Here is a 27,125-nt window from a genome sequence, read left to right as displayed (position 1 = left end):
ATGAACAATGATAACCAAAGCTGTTAAAATTAGGCTACTCTTATCAAAATATCAAAAGCACAAGTCTTTGTAACTGATTTTGCAAACAGTGTTTCAAAATAACATGTTATAAATTGTGTTACAAATGTGAGCTTTTGTAAAACTAGTTGAAATAATGAGGGGTCAACATCTGTATCATTAAGGCTACTGTTGCTTCCAGCAGATATATTAGAATTCTATACCATATAGAAAGAAAATAACATACCTCTATAGAACTGTACAGAATGACTGATTGACTGAATGCTGTATGTAAAATGGTGCATGAAATGGAAAATGGGATTTTGGTACCACAAATCACTGTCATAAAATATAGAATTATCTTAATTGATTAAACTATTAACTTACATTATCTCCATGTAAAATCTTACAAAATCAGCTAAATATAGGAGATAATGCAATACTATAGGTTAAAAAGAACACTGAAGTTATTATCAAAAATTATTATAGAATTATGGCACCACTCAAGAGAAATGGGATTGATAAAACCCCTCTCTCTCTCACTCTAAATTATACATTTTCAAATAAATTGGATGTTAAGGTTATCATTGACGGAAGAAGGGCAAGGTTAAGACAATGTGCTACATTTTCTAAAATAACCTTGATAATATTTGAGCAATGTGTTTATAGAGATACATGTTGTAGTAGTAATATTAATGGAAGAGCCAAAAAATACACCAACTTGCTCCAATCATAGCACAATAATTAAAGTCCATGGTTAAATCAATGTACAGAAAAAAAGTAGATCAGAGGATGGAAGCTAAGGCACACTACAAAGGAAGGTTCTAGCTACTGGAAACGTATCAGTTGCAATGCCTTTCTTTGGAAATCTTGTTATGAAAAAAATATATGTGTGTGTTTGTATATATATATATATTCATCCTAAAAAATACCTTACGTCCCTTTACCTCTACCGCCCTTGAACCCTAAAAATCTCTCCCTGCTTACCTTTAACTCTACCCACACTTGAACCTTAAAAGTCCCTTACCTCCATTTACTTCTAACTGGCCCTCAACCCTAAGAACCTCTTATCCCTTCATTTCTACCACCCCTGAACCATAAAAACTCCTTATCCCATTTAGCTCTACCTGCCCTGAACCCTAACAACCCCTTACACACTCTATCTGTACCCACCCTGAACCCTTAAAACCTCAACTCTCCCTTAAACTCTACTGACCAGAAAACCCTAAAAAAAAAAAAAACCTTACCTCCATTTACGCTTACCCAAACCTTAACCGTTCAGTACCTTTTCTTTTTAAATGACACTAAAAAGATGTAATTAAAAAAAATATGTACTTGTTTTTTATAGTATTGCAGTGTAAACACGCAAAAAAAGGCTTGTGTGGGTCTTACCTGCATTCTACTGACCTATGTTGAACCAATGATCATGGTTAAAATTGTATGGTGAAGATTAAATATCTGCCACAGTGTAGTGCAAACTTGCTTCTCAGGTGCCAGATCCGCAGTACTGGTACTGTGGATCCTGCACAATGGTATGGAAACTTTCATGGGACTGCAGCACCATGGCAGGGAAACTTGCTCTGGCAGAACCGCAGTAGTTCTGTGAAACTGTACGGGGAGTCTCCCTGAGTTCTGCTGTAGTACTGTGGATCCCGTAATTAAATATAGTTTTTTTTTTATTAACAGAAAGTCCAATCCCATATGTTTCAGGTGGTCAAGCTGTGCTTACCCTGCCCTCTTTATGTGCCCTTTATCAACCTTTTTCAGGAGCTGGCAACTGAGTCCCGAGTCCTGAAGTGGTGGGCACAATATATGATATCAATGTTACAGCCAGTCAAATTGGGCACCCTAAATTGTGCATTATTGATTTGTCCAAACCAATCCAGGTGACTGCTGAAGCTAAGCAGAAACAACTGTTGATTAATCTAGCTGGTGAACTGTTTTTGAGTTGGTTGAGTTAGAGAAAAGGCGTTAGTTTGCAAGACAGTTGTGTGAAGATAAAATGGGATGCAAGCTATAGTGGAGTTGAGCAAAGTGCAAGATGAGTTACAGAGCAAAGAAAATGCATTGCATACTCTACAGAAACAGATCAGCAAGCAAGATGAAGATATTGCATGTTTGAAGGTTGAATGTGATAATGCTGCTAACTTTGACAGGCAAATATTAGAATTGAAGCAGGACTTTGCCAAATTTCAGAATGAGGGTGTTCATCAAGCAAGTTATGGGTCAAGCTGAGGGCCAAGTAGGCTATTGTGATCTTTTTTAATTGTAAAATGGTGGACTGAACGTCCATGTCCCTCGTGCACGCAAAGGGTGTTTTTCCACAAGTTGCTGTGAAAGGGGGTAAAGGAATTGAAGTGAACAAATATCAAGCTTTGCCCTTGAAGTTAAGTCTCTAGGTGTTAACACCCTCTTTGGCATGTGTTCCTTAGTGTTGCTGGCTTTCAATTTTGGGCAACATTTTGCTTTGAAATGTTAGTGTTGCTTAGGTGATATATATCTGAACCTAGCACTTGATGGCATGTAACCTGATTACTTGCACTGCAGGTGTATATTTCCAAGAAAATATTTCACCCTTAAAAAATAACTAGCTTTCACGAGCACCTCATTAGTGAAAAACGTTGGTGATGGAATAACTTTCTATGCTCCAAATACTCATAGCCATATGTTGCAGCCTTACGTGTCATCATCATCAGATCTTGGCTCAAGTCGCTCTTCATCCAAATCAATCTCAGAAGACATATCTGCTTCATCCTCCTCCTTCATGTCGTCTTTTGGATGTAATGGCATTAGCGTCTCCCCTGCACAACAGTGGATACTTAAATTATATTGCATTTCTTGCCCATTTTGCTAAGATTACAAATGTTTTTTAAATACTTATAGTTATCTTTATGAACTATTATTTAGTTACTATATTTGTAGAGTAGATGTGTAGAGTAATATGTTTTATAGTACTAATGTAGAATGTGGGGAGGATTTACCAAATACCAAATACAAAATATGCTCCCCAAGGTGCTGAGAAATCCACACACGATACCTCCACTTACACACTTCCCCATACCATCAACCAAATCTGTGAACTGTGCAAAAACATATGGATGTCATGTATAATAAAAAGATGCATTTATTACAATTACTCCTTGTCACTTGTATCATTATCTGCCGGCACTGAGTGTTCTTTATTGTCCCATTCCCTTTGTCCTACCTTCTTTCATTGTTCTTTTTATTTTTTTGCAGTTTTATGTAGCACAAACTCAACCCAAAGGTATCGGGGAGCGTTACATGAGCACCAGTTGTGTTACACAAGGACACATTCATTTTTCTAGTAGGCAGGGGGAGGCTAACTGATTTGCCCAGAGTCACAGGATGTTGAGCCTACTCTGAGACTTGAATCTGGTACCCCAGCTCCAACGTCAGTAGCTCTGGCTGTTACGCTACATCCTCTCCCAATTGTTTGTGTTGCCCCTCCAACCCGGCCACCCTCTCTCTGTTGTCAGTGTTCCCCCTCCACCCACCATAACAAAAAAAGGGCTATGATACGGACACCACTAAGGAGCTTCATAGCACTTTTTTACCCCATCTGCCCTCCATGTTGACCCCATCTGCCTCCGTGTTACTACACCCACCAGCAATAAAAACAACACTATGACATGGCCAGCACACTTTTTTCTATAACTTTCAGTCACACTACACAGCTGCTGTACAACAAACATGGTTAAAAGACAATGACAAAGCCAAAACCTTGAGTAGGTTCGCTCTATTGGCTTTGCCACTGCTTGTTTTTTTTACCCCAATTATGGCTGTCTTACAATGGAAAAATTGAGTTAGGGTCCATTTCCTTGTTATCAATAGGGCCCAGGACAACCTTGCTGTTTCTTTTAAACACAAAGGGGCCGAAAGTAACATTGGTGCTGTAGGTACTGGCACTAGGGCCCAGCAGTATGAGAAGCGAACTAAACCCCATTCATGATTGTTTTATTGTCCTTCCTTGCTTGCATTAGGGCCCAGTGCACACTTACTGTGCCAGTGTTGCTTTGGGTCTCTAAGCAATAGCCCAAGAGAGGGTGAAATTGAACTAGATGATACTCTTTAGTTTGGTCTCAGAGAGATGGCAGGGAGGAGGGTGTGGCAACAGTCCATGTGGAGACAGCCCATTTTGCAAGGCATGTGGGGCCCAGGGATTTGAGGGGGGCACTGCATCACAATTATAAATATCTCACTTAAACAAAAGGTACATGGGAGCTTGCTTTTCTTTCTAGGATTAGGGCCATGGGCATCCTTGCTGAACATGCTGAACTTCTCTTTTCAATAAAAGGCACAGAGAGCCTGTTTCAAGATTTAGGTGATGATCGGGCATGATGGGGACGGAGTGAAAGAGGCAGGGGGGATGGCCTGATGGGTTGCAGTTATTGTTAGGGCAGCAGGTGAAGCTGCATTGGGGCCCAGGCATGTGAGGCGCTCACAAACTCCCAAGAATGTGGAGGGCATTTCTGGGTCAATTACTTTTTTTGTCAGCTGCATTTGTTTTATTAGTCCCCCATTTAGTGTGGAGTATGAGCCAGAGGAAATGTACCCGTGAAATGATCTCATGAGCATCCCCCCATGCACTCAGCCCTGCCCTTCTCCCTGCCCCAATCACTGCCATACAGTTTTGGACGGGCGCCCAGATGAAAAACAGTTTGCTTAGAGGGGGCTCAGAACAACACAGTTTGAAGACCTCTGGTATAGGCAATTACAACAGCAATACTCGCCTGCCATTAAAATAACACATACCCACAATAACAGAAGTTACAGCAGTATGCGTTCATCAGGACTGATCTATCACCTAATGTTTCTGGCTTTTACTGCCGTCACTGTGAAAATGCTAGGAAAACTGTTGTTCTCCCTCACTATTGATGCCGAGTATGTAATTCAGACAAGCAATGAACTAGCCTCTGAGCAGTAAAGCTCTGAGTGCCTCCCTCCTGAAATTGGGGCATTTCAGCCATCTGTTCTGCATTTCGGCCATTATTTGATTGAGGGAAACAAAATTATGAAAGGCTAGCAATTTGTATTTTATTCAGCAGTGCCTTCTATGTGCTGGCACCAGACTCAGCAATCCTTATATGAAATTTGCCTAGAGTTGTTTCAAAATAGTACCATTTCCTTCTACTTTTGTGCACATGTTCAATCTCCAAAGAGCTTTGGGAGTTCGAAAGTCTTTAAAGGAGAAAGTGGCTGCATTTAAAAAGAAAGTTTATTTTTTTTAACATTCACAAAGCCTTCCTTCCCTTTTACAAATGCCTTACCACCCTTACTCAGGAATCAGTAATTTTTCAATGCTTTGCGACCAGATTTCAGAATCTAAGCTTTAAACTATTCCTTACACTAGATTATTTTCTGGTTTGCTAGCTCAAACTCTATCCCTAAGCCCATCCCTTACCTTCAGAATATCTCTTTGCCTAACCTTTACCCCAACCTTACCCCACCCCAAAATTCACATCTCATCATAGAAGAATGAAAAAATACACTAGTGAACTCTGAGTTTTGTAACATAATAGTAAATAAACAACAGCAATGCTGAAAGAAACATTAAAAGTTCACAGACTGCACAGGAGAAGATGAAGATTTGTGGTGGTTACATTGTTCCATACATTTTGCTAGTCACTGTATTTTACAGTCTTCACTTGTTTTCACTGACTGAAAATCAGAATGATTTGTGAAGGTCGGATCCTGAGGGAGACCCCGCTCCATGGACAGTACCCATCACAGAAACATACACACCTGCGCCCAGAAGAAGGGAGTCGCTCGTTAGTTCTGCTTCTGCTAACACATTAAGCAGAGTCCCTGGTGATGCTGGATTCCACTGCTTCCTGTTTTCGTGCCTCTCTGAGGCCACACTATTGTCTGCATCTGTTAGAAGACACGCATGGATGAATACATTTGGGATTCACCTATGTTTTAGTACAGCATTAGTACAGGATGGACATCCTTGCATATGTTAACCGGCATTTCTAGTAGCGAGGAACAGATCTATTATGGTACAAGTGATTCATTTTTGAACAATTGTTTTAAGTTTCTCTGAGCAGATTACAGTTAATATTTTTCTGAGAGACATTTGGCTTATTCCATACTATTTACAGTGAGCTAATACCGAATTCATATTTAAGTTGATCCTCCAGAGGAAGCAGGATTCTCTTGAGCAATGCAGGTTTGACACCTTTCCTAAAAAGTTCAGTGTTAAGGGCCCCTAGAGCATTGATAATGTTAGCATTTTTCAAATCAAAAGTAACTTTACTCAGTAATGTGAAAGAGCGAAATAGCCAAGGAACCTTAGTAAAGAATTGTAACATTACGAAAATATATGGCATACACAAATGATTTTGTAAACATAGAGAACATGTGGTACGTGTATATAAAAAAAATATTTTTCCCTGTGCAGTACGACAGATCCTTATTAACCCAAACCTTGTGGTGAACGAGTACATCGCAGCTATTACATAGTCATGGACACAGGTGATTTAATCATGTATTACATATATATATATATATATATTTTGTATATATTTGATATACCAAACCTCTATTTTGTACAGTAGTGGGCATCATTACACAGTAAAAGTGTATACACGAATAGGACAAACAGATCAAAATAACACCATCAAAATTATTGTTGTTTTAAAATTCTTAACAATTAAGTGCATGGGGGTAGGCTACTTGATATTACAGTTCTTACAAGTTACAGTTATTGGGTGAAAAATGTGCCATTCAGTAGGTAACCACATAACATCATAGTAAGTGTTTTTTCTTCACATGCCTTTTCTCTTTCACAGTAATGTTTCTGTACTCACTCGCTTATATTCATTTTGTGCATTACATCTTATGAAGTATCTCAACTGAATAAGGATGTGGTGATCGAGCAGGATTTCAGTGTTTTTATTTCATACTCATAAAGCTGGATCTAGGAAGAAGAGTTGGGCCTTCTGAATCATTTCAGTCCTCCTAACGCCTGCATATTCTGCCACAATACATTGAGAAGGGGTATTGCAAGAATGGTTTATCTAGTCTCGAAAACACAGAACCCAGCAGCAAAGCCCCTTGACTACCTGAGGTCATCCAGAAACCAGCAGTATCCTGTCCTCTTCACCCACTGACAGGAAATGTTGCAGGTCATTTATAGGTTTTAGGACTACCATCCTCATTTTTCTAAATGGATTAAACAGCCTATGGATTGGTTATGTGATATTACCTTCTTGAGAGATTTCTAAGATGATTCTACATGCCGGAAAGCACAGATGACCCCTGAGGATATGAACCTTCAACAACCTGCTCAAGATACAATGTGAATCATTGAATGACACCTCCGAAACCAGGTTATCCCCTCTGGTACGCCACTAGGTGATATCTCTGTCCTTGCTATTAGGCTGAGAACATCTTGAGATAAACATGCATTTACCTTTCCTATGGCAAAAGCTTAGTACCAAGTCATAATTCTTTAGACGGTGTCACAACTAAGGGCCTCATTCTGACCCTGGCGGACGGCGGAGGCCATCCGCCAGGGTACCGCCGCTGAATGACCGCACCGCGGTCAAAAGACCGCGGCGGCCATTCAGACATTTCCTCTGGGCCGGCGGGCACTCTCCAAAAGAGCGCCCGCCGGCCCAGAGGAAATGCCCCTGCAACGAGGACGCCGGCTCAGAATTGAGCCGGCGTAGTTGCAGGGGTGCGACGGGTGCAGTTGCACCCGTCGCGTATTTCAGTGTCTGCTTAGCAGACACTGAAATACTTTTCGGGGCCCTCTTACGGGGGCCCCTGCCGTGCCCATGCCATTGGCATAGGCACGGCAGGGGCCCCCAGGGGCCCCGCGGCACCCCCTACCGCCATCCTGTTCCTGGCGGGCGAACCGCCAGGAACAGGATGGCGGGAGGGGGTGTCAGAATCCCCCATGGCGGCGCAGCAAGCTGCGCCGCCATGGGGGATTCTAAGGGCAGCGGTAAACCGGCGGGAGACCGCCGGTTTGCCTCTTCTGACCTGCGGCCGAACCGTTGCGGTCAGAATGCCCTGCGGGGCACCGCCGGCCTGTCGGCGGTGCTCCCGCCGACCCTGGCCCCGGCGGTCTTAGACCGCCGGGGTCAGAATGACCCCCTAAGTCCTTCCTGTATTATTTTACGTAGTGTCAACTCCAGGGGTCTGGTTATGACTTTGCAGGCATGTAGCTGCCTGATCTCAATACCCAACAGAACATCATATTTAGGCTTTCTTGTTCTCTGTTTCAACTTGTTGTGAATTTCAGTGTTTGTTCAGGGTTTTTCAGGTTTTTTTGTAAAAACTTGTAAACATCAGTAGTTATCAGTGGTTTTACTTTTTAGCACAGTAAAAGTCACTGGAGGTGTATTATTCCAATGTTTACAGGGAATTTGGGTTAATTACCATCAGCAGAAAATGAGGTAGCCCCAGGCTGTGTTAGGATACACGTTATACATTTATTATTTTTAATATTTTGCTTTTTTGGTATTTAGTTTTACTGCAAGTACTTAGTTGTTGTGACTAATGGTTTTAAAGATCTAGAAGAAGTGATCAGTATAAAAAAAAAAACTCAAAATATGGATACAATATAGATTGTGTACTCCTTTCCAAGTTTCCGGAATGTATTGCAAGTTCTTAAAACAATGTTGTATACAATTCACTGGGTCTTTATCCTCCATTTCAGACTGAAACCTAACTACTGTCTGAACCGATGAGCTTGTTTTTTTGTCTAGAACTAACAAGCATGTTCTTAATGAACTGTTTCTGCTGTAGTCTGACTATAGTCTCTAGTTCTTTTATCACCTGCTGCTTTATCAAGTTCTCCACTTGCCCTAAGCAGAAGTCCAGCTTGTTATGGCTTTTTATGGTTCCCTTTATTCTTGAGTTTTTTATGTTCAATTATTTGTCACAGTTCCATGAACTCCAGTGTGTCCCCTGTGTTGCTTTGCCTGCCAGTGAATTACTAATTAAAAGTCCTTGGCTTACGTTAGCATTATCTCCCTGGGCCTTTCTAGTTTTCTCTGGCCTCTGTCTCTTTAAGCCTACTCTCTATTTCTTCCTCTCTTCTCCCCATTGCTTATACTTGGGTGTCTGTGTACACTCAAAAAGCAACTAACAGCATGAGAGCCTCTAGACCTCTTTCTGAAGAACCAGCTGCTCTTTGCTTATGTACTAGGTTTAATGGGATTCCCCCAGGGTTTCCACCTATGAAGGGTGCATTACTTTACCTTTGTGGTACCAATTGCTTCATTTAGTGGGGCTGGTCACTGCCATTATTAAAGTCCTTGCATGACACTGCTACTATCAAGTTTGGTGACCCGCTAATAGAGGGGAGGTCTCTTCAGTAGCTTTCAGCAGACAGATCACCTGCACTAGTATCTTCCTGGACCAGGTACCATGGCACTGAGGGCAGGAGCCTAAGGGGCCCTCCACACCCTGCTTAGGGCTTGCATTTACTTCTTAACTAAGGCTGGGGACATTTGCTCATTTGTATTAGGGCCTATGGCACAATTTCTGTGCCGCTGTAGTGAGCAAACCTGCAGTTTATACTTCAGAGGCCCTAATGCCACAAGATATCCCATTGGTTGATTATTATGAGCACATTTTCAAAAAGCATTTGGACCGTGAGGTGCTACATTAAAAAATAAACCAACTGTAGTGGTTTTGTCCTTTTTTACTGAGTTACGGAACAACAGCACCATCTGCTGGTGCACAAAGCAGTGATAGTACAGAGAATAGTGTCGGGATGGATTGTCACGTGACCACCAGCATCCCTTGCCTTGCTTCAGATTTGAGGCACTGCTATCCCTTTGCTAGAGGTGAGTGGGTTCCTTGACAGGTTTTTATAGGCAGACTAGCAGATCCATAGCACAAAACACTGACATACAGTCCTTGCTGCCCACATACACCTCTTTCAGTCTGACCTGCCACCCTGGGGCGGACTGAGGCCATGAGCAGTGTAGATTAGATATAGTTAGCTACTCTCTTTGCTGTGAATATGGGCTGTGCTAAGGTGCCAGCCTTTGTTACAAGGTGACCGAGAGAGGCACTGCACAAAAGATTGTGTCCTTCTTAACATAGATTAACAACACGTTTTTAGCCTTTGTGACAATAAGTAGGAGTGTGTACGTCTGTAGTGAACTAGCAGGGGCAGCCCCGATTCTGCCTCTGCTAAGCCAATGAAGTTGCGATACTGTCTTGACCTATCTCTAATATTTTGGTTCCTGCTTTTCAGTTCTGTTGCCGTCCTGCACTCCATTGACAATATAGCACTTTGTAGTGTCCTATAAACAGGGCCACTGGAATTATACGATTATGTGGCTGTAGCATTTTTTACATAATTATAGATTTGCAGCATTTGCCACAAAATGGAATGCTTCATTCCATAGACTATCAGTTTTTGTAGGAGATGTATTAAGTATTGAAGGTTGGAAAGCAAAGCTGGTCATGTACAATCTTGTCTGTACTCAACAGCTGCATTGAGTGCTTACAATGAAAGTCTCACACATGTAGCTCTATCAGTGCAAGAGGGAGAATGCATTACCCCACAAATTTGCACTGCTGGAGTTTTTTCTATGCTCTAGTTTGAGGATCTTGGAGTCTGTGCAGGAGGTAACACCTAAAGAATTAAAGCAATCATCAATCAACAATTTAGTTACAGTGTAACCAAATTGGCCACACAATGAAAACCCAAATCAGAAATAAAGTAAAAGGGTTTTAGTACAAATTAACACTCAGGGTAGACAAGTCTCAAGAAGAAACTATAAAGATACAATATTAGCATAGGGAGATCAAACCTCATTAAAAAGCTTAGTCTAGTTAACAGAAGACATACCAAGCATTCAGTAATTGTGATACAAAATATTAACAACAATATCTGGTGCTCTGAAAATAAGTTATGACCACTTCTCTTACAAATTAGTGTGAGTAAAGAGAATTAAGCTAACTAAACCATCAAAAAGTAGAATCTAAGTAAAGACATTTGAGCAAAACCTGAAGAGCAAAAAGAATTTTGAAAAATGAAAAATGGAATTGGCAAGAAAAGCATGCAAAATTGCAGGATGTCAACATTTCAGAAGCTCGGTCAAGAGTCTTCTTAGGGATAAGGTGTAAGCCTAAGCCACACTCAGCAAAGCATGGTGCAAGAAGGGGGAAAGTCAGAGGTCTTTACCTCTCAAAGTCCCAGGGAATCTGCCTCTTAATCAATCTGTGAAAGTCCTAGTCAAACAATGATCAATCCATCTGGCCATCACATGGTCTAGTCTTCACACATCAAACAGTGAAACTGGATACATCAGATTTAGTTAGGTCTCATGGCAAGCTTGGGAACTTTACTGTACTTGTTCTCCTGAACATTACTTGCAACATGTATTAATAGGGACAGTCATCACATTCTCGATCTCTTCTTGTACCTTCTCCAGGGTTGTTTTCTCAGACTCTATATTAGTAAAACAACAAGGCATCTATTTCCAAACTAACATTACATGGGAAAAATACCTACAATTAAATGACAAGTTAAGAGAAAAATGGATAGCAGTTTTTCTCATTAAGGAAATCTCAGGACCAGTCAAATCAACGCAAAGCAAAGGCACATTTGATTTACACTATATACTTGCACACATTTTAACTCTGCATTAATATAAATGTCAATTACAATACTGCATTTAAACCTCATGTTACATTTAATACAACAAATTAAATTGTTAACATGTGTAAGTAACTGTGGTAAAGATCCACATTTCTCAACGTTAACCTTTTACATCAGTGCAATCATCATATAAACGGCTATAGTTTTATGTGAAATCACATTCAAACTATATAGGGATGGGTTTGAAGTAAAACATTAAATTATTATTATTCTCTTAATGGGGTTACATCATACACTATAAATTTCCCACCACTACATTGAATGCACTCTATTACTGGGTATGTGAATGCATAACTTCACATAAGTCTGAAGTTATAACCTCACAGTTTGTTAATTCTCAAGAGTACATACAAGTCAACCTAATAAACTCCTGGATAAAACAAGATCCATTCCATCTAAGCAAAGACCCCGATTTCTTCTCACCTCAAATGTATGGTCACAGTCACTTGTCTCTACGTACTTTGTGTCAGTTGTGGACTTCCTACTGAAAATGCATAATTTCCCTTTATGTTGCCAATCTAAGGATAATGCTGCCATATTTCACACTAATATGTTTTCACGTTCATCCTTAACTCACTGTGGAAAGTTTGTATTATTTGCAGCTTTAGCTAATAAATCTTTTCTCCTATCTTCTACTGAATCTACAAATTTCTTTTCTAAGTTTGTTTAGGAACAAATCAAGTTATGTTGGTGTTTACAAGCAGTATCTAAAGTCATGGTTGGTCTAAAGAAATGTCAAGCTATCTCAATTCCCTTATTATCAGGCTGTCTGTTCAAGTGTTTCAAAACAGGAAATTTTGAGAAATCTAGACCATGAATCAAATAATAATACTGAATATGACCTTTTCCGTAGAATAAGCTCGGCAACAAGCTACAATTAATGCTATATGTCAAGGGCAAATTATTGTAATTGATTCCCTCAGCAACTGATGCAGGTTATTGAATACATATGTAGCAATCTCTACCATCCATGGTGTCAACATATTTACAAAACAATTTAGAATAAGCATTCAATGTATATTCTCCTCTAGAAGCAAGTACATGTACACACCTCTTATCTATTTCAGACAATCTATTCTCAGTAAGTGCTGGTGTTGGAGGGTCAAGTGTAGATTTAACAGCTTCTATTCCTGAAGATACCGGCAAATGTAGTCCTATAAGCAGTGCAATTATTAATATAGCTGTCACAACTACTACTCCTGCACACATACATACATGTACTGCGTTTGTTTTTCAACTCAATGAGTTCCCTGACTTCAGACCAAATATGATAAAGAAAATGCTGCAATATCAATAATCTCTTTCCATCCTTCTGTTGAACAAGGTAATAGCAAGCAATTGTCTTTTCAATAAATTTGAAGTGTTAGTTTGCAATAATCTATGTTAGTCTTCCTTAAACCTTCTGTGTGTTCTTCTAAATGTCATCCCTTCTATGGATCCTGCATACTTGGACCTAGGTACTCTTCTTTAGTCTCTACAAAGTTCTCAAATACCTCTAATAAATGAACGGTTCAAGGTCTCTAATAATCAGCTGCAAAATCTATAATGTCTCAGTATATCAAGTGGCAAAGACATTTTGAAAGTCCAGCTCTGCCACAATGATCAACTCAAGGAGATTCAGCTGGATTGAATTATTGAAAGAAAAGATTCCAAATTCTCTTGCTCAGTCATGTGCAGCAAAGTATGTCCACCCAGATGCAGAGTAAACCCGGCAAGACACTCTTGCTCTTTTTGATCTCTGGACTACTGGCCCTTCTTTATCACTGTCACTTTGGACAGACTTCTCAGCCTCTTATGGAATTGTCTGTGGAATTCGCACCTCAGGCACAGTCTGCATTTTTGACCACCGATCTCCAGATACAACTCGGTTTGCTACAGCACTAGGTCCTTCTTTAGCAACTGAGCTTTGCATAGTCAATGTCTCTCTACTTGACCCTTCTGTACCAACTTTGGCTGTTGACTCACTCAGACCTCCCTCAGACCATAAATGTGCTGTTTCAGTCACGTGCTCATCCCAAACAGCTTGATTAACCTGTTTCCTTCATCTCACTGTAACCAGCCTTTCAGAGACAGGTGCTGTTATATCATCAAGGGGACATGGAAATCTACGAGTATGTGCTTCATGAATCCAATAAGGGAGACCTCCACATTTCACAGCAGTTGTGATGATCAGAATAACCTAATAAGGTCACTTCCACCAAGGCTCCAAGCACGAATTTCAAACATTCTTTTTCACCATAACCCAATCTCTGGGACTGAGGTCATGGGCTTGCTTTTGCTGCAGCTGTGCTGTTGCCAATTTTAACCTGATTAGACACAGAACGCACCACATCAGCCAGTCCTTTGAAGTAATCAAGGACAATGTTCAAAAGAGCATTTGCAGGCACAGCTGGTAATCTCATGGCATGCCCCATCAGGATCTTGTGGGGGTTATAGTCCTGTTCTCATATCTGGTGTACTGCAAAGGCTTATCAGCACAGCAGGGAATGCATCAGGCCATTTCAGTGAAGTGGAAGCACACACATTTGCCAGTCTGGATTTCAAAGTTCCATTCACTTGCTCATCAATTCCAGATGCTTCTGGTCTATAGCTGCTATGAAGCCTCTGTTCCATCTGCAACGCTGCACACAGTAATTTCAGGACCTCACTGTTGAAGTGGGTCCCTCAATCTGATTCCAGAGAAGTAGGGAATCTGCAACATGGTATGTGCTTCACTAGCAGCAACTTTGCTACTGTGAGACTGTCATTTCTCTTAGTCAGGTAAGCCTCAACCCAATGAGAGAAAATGCATACAATAACCCATATATTCCTCAGTGCTGTGCACACAGGTAGTTCAATAAAATCAAGCTGCATTCTGTTGAAAAAAATGCCTAATCTCCCTATGTGACTAAGTCTTACTGCATTTCATTTGCCTACATTCATCTGCTGACATGTAACGCATCTGTGACACAAAGCTTCCGCCATCAACCTAAATCTAGGGTTTAACCACATCTGTCGAAACAATCTCACCATTGCATCATGTCGCACATGAACTGGACTGTGATAAGTCTCGCCATAGGTGGTATAAAGCTGTCTGGCAACACAGTTCTTTCATCACTCGAAACCGAAATATCATGCTCATCTCTTTTGACACATCCTGGTCTAATCTATCACTGCTGTTCTGCTTCCGGTGCTTCTTCCTAACCTCTTATCTTCCTCCCATGTATCTGCTGCAGTCAACAAGAGACTGTAATTTGTTTAATCTGTACCCTCATTGAAATAGTCACCATTAAATGCACAAGCATTTAGAGCACAATGTCTGGGGATCTCATCAGTGTAACTATTACCAACAGTAATATAATTTGTTCCTTTACGATAGGCAAAACATTACACCACAGCGATCTGCTCAGGCAACTGTAATGCATTTAACAATTCATAGACCTTGTCTCTATTATGGTTGGGTGTACCAAAGGAGGCCAGAAACCTTCTCTGGGACTAAAGCTGTCCAAAGTCACGGACAACACAAAACCCATACTGAATATCGGTGTAAATAGTCACCTTCAGCTGGACTCAAATACAACATGCTCTGGTACAGGCAATCAATTCAGCCACTTGTGCGGAAAAGACTCCCTAAAGCCAGAAGGCTTTGACCATAGCTGAGACAGTACAGACTGCGTAGGCAGCTCTCAGGTTTCCTTCATAATCTCTCAAGCAGGAGCCATCAACAAACATTACATAATCTGATTCAGCAAGTGGTGTCTTTCTTGTTTATCAGGTCTCGGTTTGGGGCACAGTTCAGTGACATCCAGACACTCATGCTCAACCTCACCCAAGATCACCTGCTCATATTGAGTTAATCTACTGCTAGTTAAATGTTGCAACTTAGTCTTGGTCAGCAAAATTTCTACAAAGTGGGAACAACAATGCTCTTGCACTGTTCAATACTGACACTTGTTGCAGCAACATCTTTTAGACAGCTGAGCAAAGCAGAAGCTACTGGGTCAAATTTAGCCAAAAAATAGGCAACTGGCCTGTGAGTTTTGCCATGTAACTAAGTTAGTTCTAAGAGTGCAACCCTTCTTCTCACTGCAGTACAAAGTAAAGATTTGTTGTAATCAGGCATTCCCAGAACAGAGGCACGACAGAGACTGTCTTGCAACTCTAAGAAGGCACGCATGCAACTGTCATCCAATAGTACCAGATCAGATACATCCTTGTGGGTCAGCTTCTGTAAAGACTTGGCCAAAACGGGAAAGTTGGGAATCCACTGCTGACAGTAGCCAAACATTCTCAAAAATATCCTGAGCTCTTTCTAAGTTGTTGGCAGATTCTTCTTCAAAGCTGCTGGGATTCTCTCTTGTGACACCTTCCTCGCTCCTTTCTCAATGTGACGTCCAAGATACAGGACTTCTTTCTTACAGTACTGTAATTTGGTTGGGGATACTTTATGTCCATTCTCAGCTAAGTGATTCAACAGAGCAGTAGTGTCTCATCTGAAAGCTTCTTGTGTATTGACGCCACCAATAGGTCATCAATATATTGAATCAAGACTGAATGATTGGACATCTCAAAGGCCTCCATATCCTTTTTCAAGATCTCTTTAAAGATGGACAGGTTCTCAGCATAACCTTGTGGAACTCATTGCCATGCTAAAACACAACTGCCAAACTGAAATGCAAAAAGGAATTGGTTTTCCTCATGCAATGGTATGGATAAAAAATGCTTGGCACATGTCAATCACAGTGGAGCACTCAGATTCACATGGAATCTGAAACATAATCACTGCTGGACTTGGTACCACAGCACAACAAGGAACCACAATCTCATTGCACTTTCTTAGGTCTTGGACAATGCAGTATTTTCCGTTGGGTTTCCGCAGTCCCATAATGGGGGAGTTGCATGTACTTCCCGTTATCTCTCTTAGTATTCCCTGTTCAGTCATGGAATGGAACACTGGGATATTCCTGCAATGGTTTCAGTAGTCATTTTGCATTGTGAGGTTCTCGGATACTCAGCATTTGGCTTTGCAGTTATCTTGACCAGCTCAACACCTTTGAGGAGACCTATCTCTTTCACTGAAAAGTCCCAGACTTCAGCTGACACTGTATCTCTCAAATCTGCAGGCAAATCATTACATGTCAGTATTGGATAAAATGTGACACTTGGGGTCTGACTCACAAGATTGAGTGCCACATCTTCATCATGAGACTGTATCTCTATGCCTCTCGGAGTGCAATAGATTGAACAATTTTGCTTGCACATGAGGTCACATCCATGCAATCTCACAGGACTATATTCACACACTACAAGGTGGTGATTATCCTCAAAGGACCCAATTTTTACAGGTACAGCTTCTGTGATAGGGTTTCTGAACTTTTTATTTGCAACACCTGCAGCTTGGATTTTCTTTTCCAAGAGGGTTAGGTCGGGAACCTCTGCTGTTCGCACAGTACAGCAAGTAGCACCAGTGTCAACCCAAAATGACACACGGTGACCAGTCACATTACCATCACTGTATGGATCACTCTAGTCTACCTCTTGGGATGCCCAAAGTACGCATTCCTCCTCCCCCTCAGGCACGGTCACTGTGATTGATACAGTCATAATTCTCATCCATCAATATTTTGATTCGTAAAAGGATTTGCATTCACATTTCAGATCTGGTTCTGATTTGACCTAGGAACATTTGCATTCTTTTGTGGGGGCATTGGGGCTTGTGGAACTGGTATTGTCTGACCTTGGGACTTGTTAAAATTAGATACTCGCTGACTGTGCAGAGGCTGTAAGTGAACCTGATTTTTTCCCTGTGTCTGCACAAATCCACCATTCTGCATCTGATTCTCATTTGCCATAAATTCTGAATTAAAACGACATTCCCTCATTCAGTGGCCCAATTTGCCGCAGATATGACATGGATTCATTCTTTTCAAAGTCATTACATCCACTCCTGTGTTAGGGTCAACTGGGACGCCTCATCCTCTACCCTGCTGTTGAAACCCATTTCCTCCTTGCACATAGGAACTCCCTGTGGATACACTCCCTGCAGTCCACCAACACTGCCTTCAAACTGTGGATTTTGACTCCTTTCTGCACTCTTCATCTGTGCTGTCATCAGCTTCTCTTTTAACTTTTTCTGTTTCAACTCCAATTCGTTGGCACAATACCCTGCATATCTCAGAATATCATTAGTCGGCTTGTTCGCCAAACAAATCAAATGCTGCTGAATCATGTTGCGCACATCTGATCTTACATCCTGTACAAACCTGGACACAAAACATCCCATGCCCTTCACCTCAATTGTCACTGAAATGCATAAACACCTTCAACAGTCTCTCATAATAAGAGTGTATCGACTCTTTAGGCTCCTGAGTTGTTCTTTCAATTGTGAGCCGATCATCTTTAGTCAAAACTTTTGTCTTCAAAAACAAAATCATCTGATGGTACGTTTTCATCACAGGGGGAAACGGCCCTTTCGTTTGTCGATGCCTCAGGGGTTCTTTGTCAGGCCAATCAACAGCCCCCTTGCATTCAACTCACAAGTCACTTGGGACAACAATGTCAAACATTATATTCAAGTCTTCCCATAAAACCTTTGAAAGCTTCACAAATTGCTCAACCTGTCTGTACCATTCCACAGGTTTCTCCCTCAACTTTGGGAAATCATTTATGAATGCTGCAATTTCACCTCGACTCCAAGGCACATGAACATAGCCCACACCTGGAACCTCTCATAGGAAGTATCTGTACATCTTCCTTACTCTCATATGCTCCAGTCGGTGGCAGATCTATCTACTTTTCGTGCTGACTCCTTCTTCTTTACCCATCTTCCTTCCCATTTATCTAATTCACTCAATTTTTGGATGTAACCGATAAGTTCCCTAATCTGTAATTTCACTCCTGGGGGTCTCATATTTGCAATATCCTGATCATTAAAACTCAACTGATAGCTTCTCTGTAAAGCTTTTGACTTCTCCAAGTCCACTTCATATCTGCGTGCTAAATCAGCTAACCTCTCATAAGATTGTCCTGCATGCCTTGTCATGTCTTTACAAATGAACAGTAGTTTGTCATCTGTATAAGTCTCCAGTTGGGGTGAATCAAGGATGCCTAATATCATTTAATTCAATTTAGATACATTTAGAGTCGTCTCCCTCTCTGGAGTCTGAATTGTTCTCTTACTCATTCCTGAACTTCTAGTTTCATGTGGGGCATCAAGTCCTTTAAGCTAATCATCTAGTTCTTGTGCCATCAGTCCTTTTATTTCTGATAGAGTATCTAATAGAATCTCTCCCCTGGAAGAATTGGAATTTGTGTAATCTGGGGTACTTGCAACAGACTTGGCAGCATCTGGCACATTCAAAGGTATTCTCCTAGCAGGAGTACTATAGGCAACATTTGAAGTAGGGGCTGATCTGGGTATGACAAATGGTGGGATCTTTGAGAAAATAACACATCAGGAGTAAATCCTGTCTGACTTGTAGTTGGTTCTGGGTCTACAATACATGTAGGGTATTGCTAACCTTTTACATCAGTGCACTCATTATATAAGATTTTATCGTTTTATGTGAAATCACATTCAAACTATATGAGAATGGGTTTTAAGTAAAACATCAAATGATTACAATTCTCTTAGAGGGGTTACATCATACATTATAATTTTGCCACCACTACAGTGAATGCACACTATTACTACTTCTGAGTGCATCACTTCACATAAGTGTAAAGTTATACCCCACAGCTTAAGTCTCATGAGTACATATAGGTCACATTTATGACATCAGGGGTAACAGCAATTTATCTGCTGCACCATTACTTACTCCCTCTTGAAACCCCCTCAAAGAGGTATTTATCGCAAGGCCATAATCAGGACACAGTTTCTGCTTGTCAGCTTCCTTGCCTAAGGAATGCACTTCCATTCTCTTGTAACCTATAGTTTTAAATTGTGTTTTAGCAAAGCACTAAGAAACACATCTAAAAACAGTGAAATAATGTGTGTTGATGGAAAAGAGAAAGATGGGCTGGTACTTGTTGAAACCCATGGAGCTATATGAGAACACCTAAGCATTGTACTTTATGAATGTGCCTCTATATCAGTAGTTATTTACCGTAATTAAAATATGAGGTTTAAGTCACACTGATGACTTGCATAGCATGGGAGATCTGGAAGGGTTCTAGAGAGAACTTTCTCCACTGGACTTCACCTAACTCCTGTGCTTGTGGCACAGTCCACAAGCCTCCAAGTTCTATGAACAAGATGGAGTTAGTTTTCAATGATGGTTGGGTGGAGCCAGAGAGAGGATGGTCAACTTTTCTGAAAAGGTAAAATATTTGACTTTGAGGAGCTTCAGTCAGAAGTGGCAGGTGATGTGGTATTAATCATCTTGGTCACAAAATAGGGGGAAAGCAGGATTCAGCTACAAATCTGTGGATGGAAAGGCAGTTCTAAAACCTCACCGCATCAGAAAGGTTTGATATGAAAATGTATTGCAGCACAACAACAAAGCCTTAGAGGCCCTAGAGTATGTGTAAAACTTGAGGAGATATTGGGGGAACAGATTTGAGACAGTAACATTCCTTTGAGAAAAGCCTGGGAGCCACCTAAAATGTGGAAGGCTATGCACTTACACTCTTTTGCACTTTTGCAGATATGACAGAATTATATTTGCTGAATACAAAGACATTTGTTGTACCCAGTATAATATGGTATTATTATATTTTGTTATCTTTAAATCCAGTGTTACCTGCACATTTCACTTTGACCTACAAATCTGGTGGTTTTGTACTGAGGCAGGTACTAATTTAGAAAATATGGGAAATATTTAGTCAAAACAAATTTCAAGAGTCTCTCTACACGCAGCATGAGGGTACAGTTGAAATCATCATTGCAATATTGTTCCCAGAATATCTACAAAAACAAGACAATACATCATATAAAACAATGCTATACACTGATAACAGACTAATAAAACAACAGAACATTTACAATTTTTTTAACTAAACTAGTTTTACTATGTACACGCCACTTTAAAATTAGCAGCTGATTTGGCAACATTTTACAAGTAAACAACTTAGTATCCCTCTATTAAGATACACTCGCCAGAAGGAAAAAGAGTCCCTTAATGAGGGATGGAAATTTACAGTTTGCATCTTCACATGGGCACACCAAGATAGTGCTATATAACTTTCAGGGGTGAAAAAAAGGAACTTTGATACTGCAGAAGATACAGTCAATAAAAGATCAGATTTGCAGTATGGTACAGCATCTTTACATCTTGCAATATCTGCTGACAAGGACAGGACCAGGCATTTTGTTCCATACACTGCAAATTTTGGAACAAAATAGACATGGGGGGCTGATTTCAAAACGTCCTTGCAGAAATGGCTCAATTCAGAGTGTGAATATTCCCTACTCCCTCTTTCCATCAAACAAGCAAGCAGGAGAACTCCACGGGGAAAGTGATAAATAATGATTCATGCTTGCTTTCCCCAAAATCCAACCATTTTTTATATCTCAAGTTTCCCTCCCATTTGTCACCCGCAGATACTTGTATGTTAATGATTTGCTTTCACCACTGTATTGTAAGTCATTTGTAGAGCGCATTCCGGCCGTAGCATCGAATCGCTAATAAATACCAGTGAGTCATAAGAGCATCAAGACAGTACGCGGTCCGACACCAAGGCCATTCCATCAAATCCTATCCTAATGGGAGAACAGCCAAGTTTTCAGTTTCTTTCTAAAGCCAAAATATGTCTCTGTGTGCCTGATCGCAAGGGGGAGTGAGTTCCAGAGTCTGGCTGCCCCCAGCGAGAAAGCTTTGTCCCCCCACCTAACCCTATGAGAGCGTGGTACCGAAATAAGCTGTCTGAATGAGGGTCTGGGCATCCGAGGAAGCTGGTAGGGTTGAAGAACTGATCTAAGATAATCGCAACCCTCTTGGTGGTGGGCCTTATAAGTTAAGCACAGGGACTCAAACTTAATCTGTTTTTCCACCGGAAGCCAGTGGAGTTGTTGAAGGCAGCTGCTAGCAGATGCCAAACGCAGTACGTCTAAAATCAAACTGGCTGCCGCGTTCTGGATAAGTTGAAGTTTGTGGAGTGCAGATTTGCTAATATTCAACATTAAGGCATTGCAATAGTCCAATCTAGACATTACCAACGCCAATACCACCACAATTTTCAGATTTTCCTGAAGAAAAGGAAGGATTTTCTTAAGGATTCTTAATGCCCAATAGCAGCCTTTAACCGCCTGGTTAACTTGTTGCTCAAATGAGAGGGAACTATGAAATACAATGCCCAGATTTCTAGCCGAGGAGCGCAGAACACGGCACTCCCTGAAAGACTCCGGCCACCAGCGAGGACTCCATAACTTACTGTCTAATCCCCAAAAAATTATTTCCGTCTTTTCCCCATAAAGTTTGAGCCAATTACTGCTCATTCAGCTATTGATCTCTCTCGTACATTGTTGAAATTTATCGGCGGTTTCATACCAGTCGCGAGAGGCCGGAATAATCAGCTGAGTATCGTCTGCGTATGACACGATTTGAAAACCAAAAGGGCGCACTAAACTGGCCAATGGTGCTACATAAAGATTAAATAGAGTGGGGCTAAGCGAAGACCCCTGTGGGACCCCACATGGTAATTGAAAGGGGGTAGCCCTATAATCCCCACAGGAACCCGTGATAGATCTGTTGGTAAGGAAAGACTTGAGGATATCAAGTGCTCTATCTCCAACTCCTGCTTGATGCAATTGCTGAATAAGGCGTTGTGGGGATATAGTATCGAAAGCCGCAGAAAGATCGAGTAAGACAAGGATTGCACCTTCCCTCGATCTACTCTTCTGCGAATAATATCTGCTGAAGAAATCAGCCCAGATTCCGTGCTATGAGCTTGTTGGAACCCGTGTTGAGACGGATCGAGTCCACCATTCGCTTGAAGAAAATCAGCCAACTCCGTGTTAAGATGTCTTTCCAGGATCTTGGCCGTGGTGGGTAAAAGGGAGATAGGTCGCAGATTTTTTAAATCATTAGATTTCTTGCCTGGCTTCTTAATTAACAGGATCACAATAGATTCTTTCCAAGCATCCGTAAAGCACCCTTCCCTCAAAATGTCTGCATATACTGGTTCCAAGGTCGTAGAGATCAGGTCAGAAACTAACTTTAAGATCCGCAGGAATCAGCCTGCAAAGGAACCACCATCACATTCCTTTAATACAGAATTGGATTTGCATATATTACAGCATATCTCTGGTAAGATATCCCTGTTAATTATAGGCCCATTTTGCTTCTTCCAGCGCCATCTAAATGTCTGGAAAAGTTTGTGAACCGCCAGTTCTCCAACTATATTGAGACTAACAGACTATTACATTCTAGCAAACTGGCTTCAGGCCAATGTACAGTACAGAGATGGCCCTTTTGGAAGTAGGGCTCTCCTGGTATTGTTAGACCTGTTCACAGCATTTGTCACGGTTCCTCATGCCAGGTTGCTCACCCGCTTTCAAAAAATGGGCATTAAGGACAATGAAATCCTTCCTGGTAGACAGTATTTAAGAAGTTTGGTTACCCCTTACTCTAACTTTTCGGGCAATCAAAGTGTCTCAGTAGGGGTGCCTCAGAGCTCACCCCTTAGCCCCACTATGTTTAATATCTATATACCTTCCATTGCTGACTTGGTGGATTCTTTTGAGGATGAAATAATCTCCTATGCTGATGATACACAGATCATTTTTCGCTTTGGTAAGGGGGTGCCAATCAAACAGGATGCTATTCAACCTGTCTCTCTGCAGGTTTTTGCTGGATGAGCTATAATCAATTTAAGTGTTAATACTGAAAAGACAGAGATTCTCAGTGTGGGACACACCTTTGATCTCAATCTGAAATTGCATTGGCCAGTAGGGTTTTCCCCACCCTGTGCCCAATTTGATATGGTGATAAGCTTGGGGTTCAAATTTGACAAAGACGTCTTGTCACAAGCAAGTTAAATCAGAGTTCAGGTGTGCTTCGGCTTCTTACACAGTTCCTTTCAGTTCCGGTTAGGATTACAGTGATTTTAGGCATGGTCATGTCAAGATTGGACGATGCTAATGCTTTACATACTGGTCTGCCACAATACCTGCTGAGAAAATTACAGACTATACAGAATGCTGCCACCAGGCTTGCCCTCAGTCTTCCTAGAAGAGAGCATGTTACCCAACATCTTTGCAATTTCACTGGCCTCCTGTATACAAGCAGATTTTGTTCAAGACCTCTCTGTTAACGCACAGAGCATTGCATAACTCCGGCCCTGTCTATTTACCCTCCAGGATCACTTACTATAATCCTGTGAGAGCTTTGCGTTCCACCAATAACCAATTGACCACAATTCCAAGGGTTAATCTTGCTATAGCTGGTGGATGTTCTTTTTTCCTGTTTGGGGCAGATGAGCTGGAACAGTCTTCCTCTGCGTCTGCGCTTGACAGATGACAAAAGTTCTTTTAGGAAAAAGCTTTAGACATGGCTTTTTGTTCAGTAGCTAGCCTCATTCTTTTCATGTGCACTTCACAGCATAGTGCCGGGATACTCTTCTTAGTAGCCGTGAACTCAATAAATCCCTGTATATAAACATAAAGATATAAAATTCGAATAAATAGAACAGCTGTTGAATAAAGCTAGTTCTGAGGTGTTTATGAACCTTACTAAACACAGTTCTATAGTGTCCGTGAGAAGGTGAGCTCCAGAGTTTGATCCAAGTCCGTTATATTGTCAAAGGTGAAGTGCTCTTCTGGAACCTGAACAACAATTTGATTAAAGCTTTTTGTTATCAACTAATTGTGAGCAGGTAATATGGTCCCATAATTCAGCCTCATACAAAGCCACTAAAATGACCTTACTATTATACATTTGCATGGATGGGATTATCACTTTTACTCCAAACCTCAAAGGAAACCATTAAGCTTCCAAGAGAGGTTAACAAGCAAGAGATGTCTATAACACAACTGAGCTAAGAGCTGATGTATTGAATTCCATAAAAATGATTACAAGGAGAAGATATGGTGGCCAAACCTGATATTTTCTGAGAATGATTGTAGAATGACCAAATCCAAATCAATGCATCGATCATAGGTTGGCTATAAAACAAGACTGAAAGTGAGAAAGGCGGCCTACAAAAATAGGCATTGTTATGAAGCGATACAGTGTCATGGGAAAGCTCATACATTTAAATAATACATTTGCAGCCATGGAGTACTGGTGGTAGTTTTTGAGTGAACTGATTGAATTTCCCTGTGGTTCCTAAAACACTTGATACTTCACTTGGAATAGCTTGTGTCTTTCCTAGAACATTAATAACTACTGACTGGAAACAAACGTTACCCATACCAGTGAAAGGCTGATCTTTGTAGATCTTCTATTTTGCATCAAAAATCTTCTGAATTCACACCTGAAAATTTTAATGTTATACATGCTCATCATAATCTGGACAGCATCAATACAGATTCTTAACCTAGCAGCGTTATAGGCTTTGCCCTCAAGTTTTTAAGTTTTTAAGACATTCTTTCTATGGCTCCAATATAGATGCAGGAAACTAATAGATGGTTGTGTTCTGCTCATGATGTGTTTGCCAGAACATCCAAAAAAGTTTCCAACCTGATCGACCACTTCATCATTGATAATCTAAGACATGCCATCACCTGGATTAGAAGAGTATATTTTAAATGCTCCTCATTATCCAACAATGTACAACTGCAAGTATCCTTACTATTCTCAGATGAGAACCAATATTCACTGTCATATGGTAAACATTATTTGTCACTAGTTTTAAGACTTGAATGTTAGCAACATGTAGGACTTTGAGGGTTCTTAAAGGTATTTTGAGCAGAATTACTAAGACTAACAGAGGAGAATTCAGTAACTGGAAAGGCCACTTCCCTCACTGTGTTTCTGAAATTCACTTCAATGGTACTGTAAAACAGTCCAAAGCAATTACATCCACATCAGACACCCAATCAGAAATGTGGATAGACTCACAGCATATGGGTACCAAAGTCATGTTAGTTCTAAAGCACCTGTACAACAATTAAGGATTCACATTTTTAGTGAAAAGACTGACACCTGAATAGCTACTAAAAAGCAGAGGAAGAATAGTGAGAAAACATCCATGTTCTGAGATGTTTTAGAAAGTAATATGAGCACTTTCTTTATAAAGAATCAACTAAATGGAAGAACATGGTCGCAAACACTGAGATAGCCTGGCTGTTAGATGGTCATGAAAAGGAGGACTGCCACTTGCCTAATATGGTGGGACAGAATGTGGATATCCACTAACTACTATCAGAGAAACAACCCTCTGAACCACAGAGGGAAACTAAGCAATGATTCTTTGTTTTGGCCCAGCTATGGGACATACTGATAGTTATGTCTGTAACTTTTCTGTCTGCTCTTTGTTTTTGGTTTACCTTTTCTGTTTCTACTTAAACATGGAGGTGGAATGATCCAACATGGATATGTACACGTTTGTTTATCAAATGGGAAGATAAAAGTCTTGGCCTTTACTCCTTCACAATATTTTGTGTATTAGAGGTTTGTATTTGTTATTTTTAGGTTATTCGGTATGGATGCACAAGATCCAGGTATCCTCAGATCCACCAATTTTTAGACATGGGTCCAGTGAGGTAGAATGGCTCAATCACTCTTTGAAAAAAGCTTTCCGGGGTGTCTTAATGTTCTTAGGGGATTTGGTGGAAGCCCGATCAACCTTGTTCTAAATCTGTTCAGGACAGTGCTGAAGTTGGAATATTCACTTTTGCCATCTCCAGATGCCATAAGTAGCTCCAGAGATGCCTAGAGTGTACACATCCTAAATCATAGATCGAGGGTTTCAGCATGATTTATGTGACCCTTACAATGGAGTCTATCCATAATAATAAGCCAGACAATTCCCCAGTTCCTCTTATGAAGGTGTGAAAACTGATGTGATACTAGCCCCTCTGCCATTTTTAACAATAAGGTCATAACAATATTTCACAATAAATTGATTGATTGCGTAAATAAACCACAGTTATTCAAAGAAATTTAGGTTTAAAAATGCTAAGATCTTAAAACTACTAGTGGCTTCACTGCCAATACTTACCAATATCCCCTTCAGCCAGAGTTGGAGAGTTTGACAAGATTTCCGCACCAGCTAAAAAGTGAAGAAGGGTTTTGGGTGGCTCTCCTTTCCAGTGTTTTCTGTTTTCTGATGCACCATTGCTATGATTGCCATTTTCTAGAAGACATCAATGAATAGCAAAAGGTTACAATATAGCTTTTCATTTTTTTCATTGCTAACAGACACTCCTGGACATTAACAAGTGGTCTACATTCGTGACTGATTTGCAAAAAGCATATTTTTGCATCATGACATTGTTTTTTAAATCTAAAGAAAATGTGAGTACCATTTTTGTTGCTATGTTTCAGGGTTAGAAGAACTTAATGATTGCCTTTACAGAACACACATGCTGCAGTGTCTTTGTAATCTCCTATGA

The 27,125-nt window shown here is 40.7% G+C and overlaps 1 protein-coding gene across 2 annotated transcripts in view; it reads right to left on the bottom strand.

Moving 5' to 3' along the window:
• LOC138250508 (serine/threonine-protein kinase Nek5-like) overlaps window positions 1–27,125 on the bottom strand; it is a 350,116-nt gene that overhangs the window by 4,172 nt on the left and 318,819 nt on the right. For both annotated transcript variants that reach the window (XM_069205454.1, XM_069205455.1), the window contains exons 20-22: window positions 26,732–26,866; window positions 5,761–5,889; window positions 2,678–2,798 (exon numbers count right to left, since the gene is read on the bottom strand). In XM_069205454.1, the coding sequence (XP_069061555.1) occupies window positions 2,678–2,798; window positions 5,761–5,889; window positions 26,732–26,866 (385 nt within the window). The remainder of the gene's footprint in view (window positions 1–2,677; window positions 2,799–5,760; window positions 5,890–26,731; window positions 26,867–27,125) is intronic.

Source organism: Pleurodeles waltl, chromosome 8 (assembly GCF_031143425.1).
Source record: "Pleurodeles waltl isolate 20211129_DDA chromosome 8, aPleWal1.hap1.20221129, whole genome shotgun sequence".
Classification (NCBI taxonomy): domain Eukaryota; kingdom Metazoa; phylum Chordata; class Amphibia; order Caudata; family Salamandridae; genus Pleurodeles; species Pleurodeles waltl.
The sequence above is the reverse complement of the archived record's forward strand: the minus strand, read 5'-3'. Positions and strand labels throughout refer to the sequence as shown.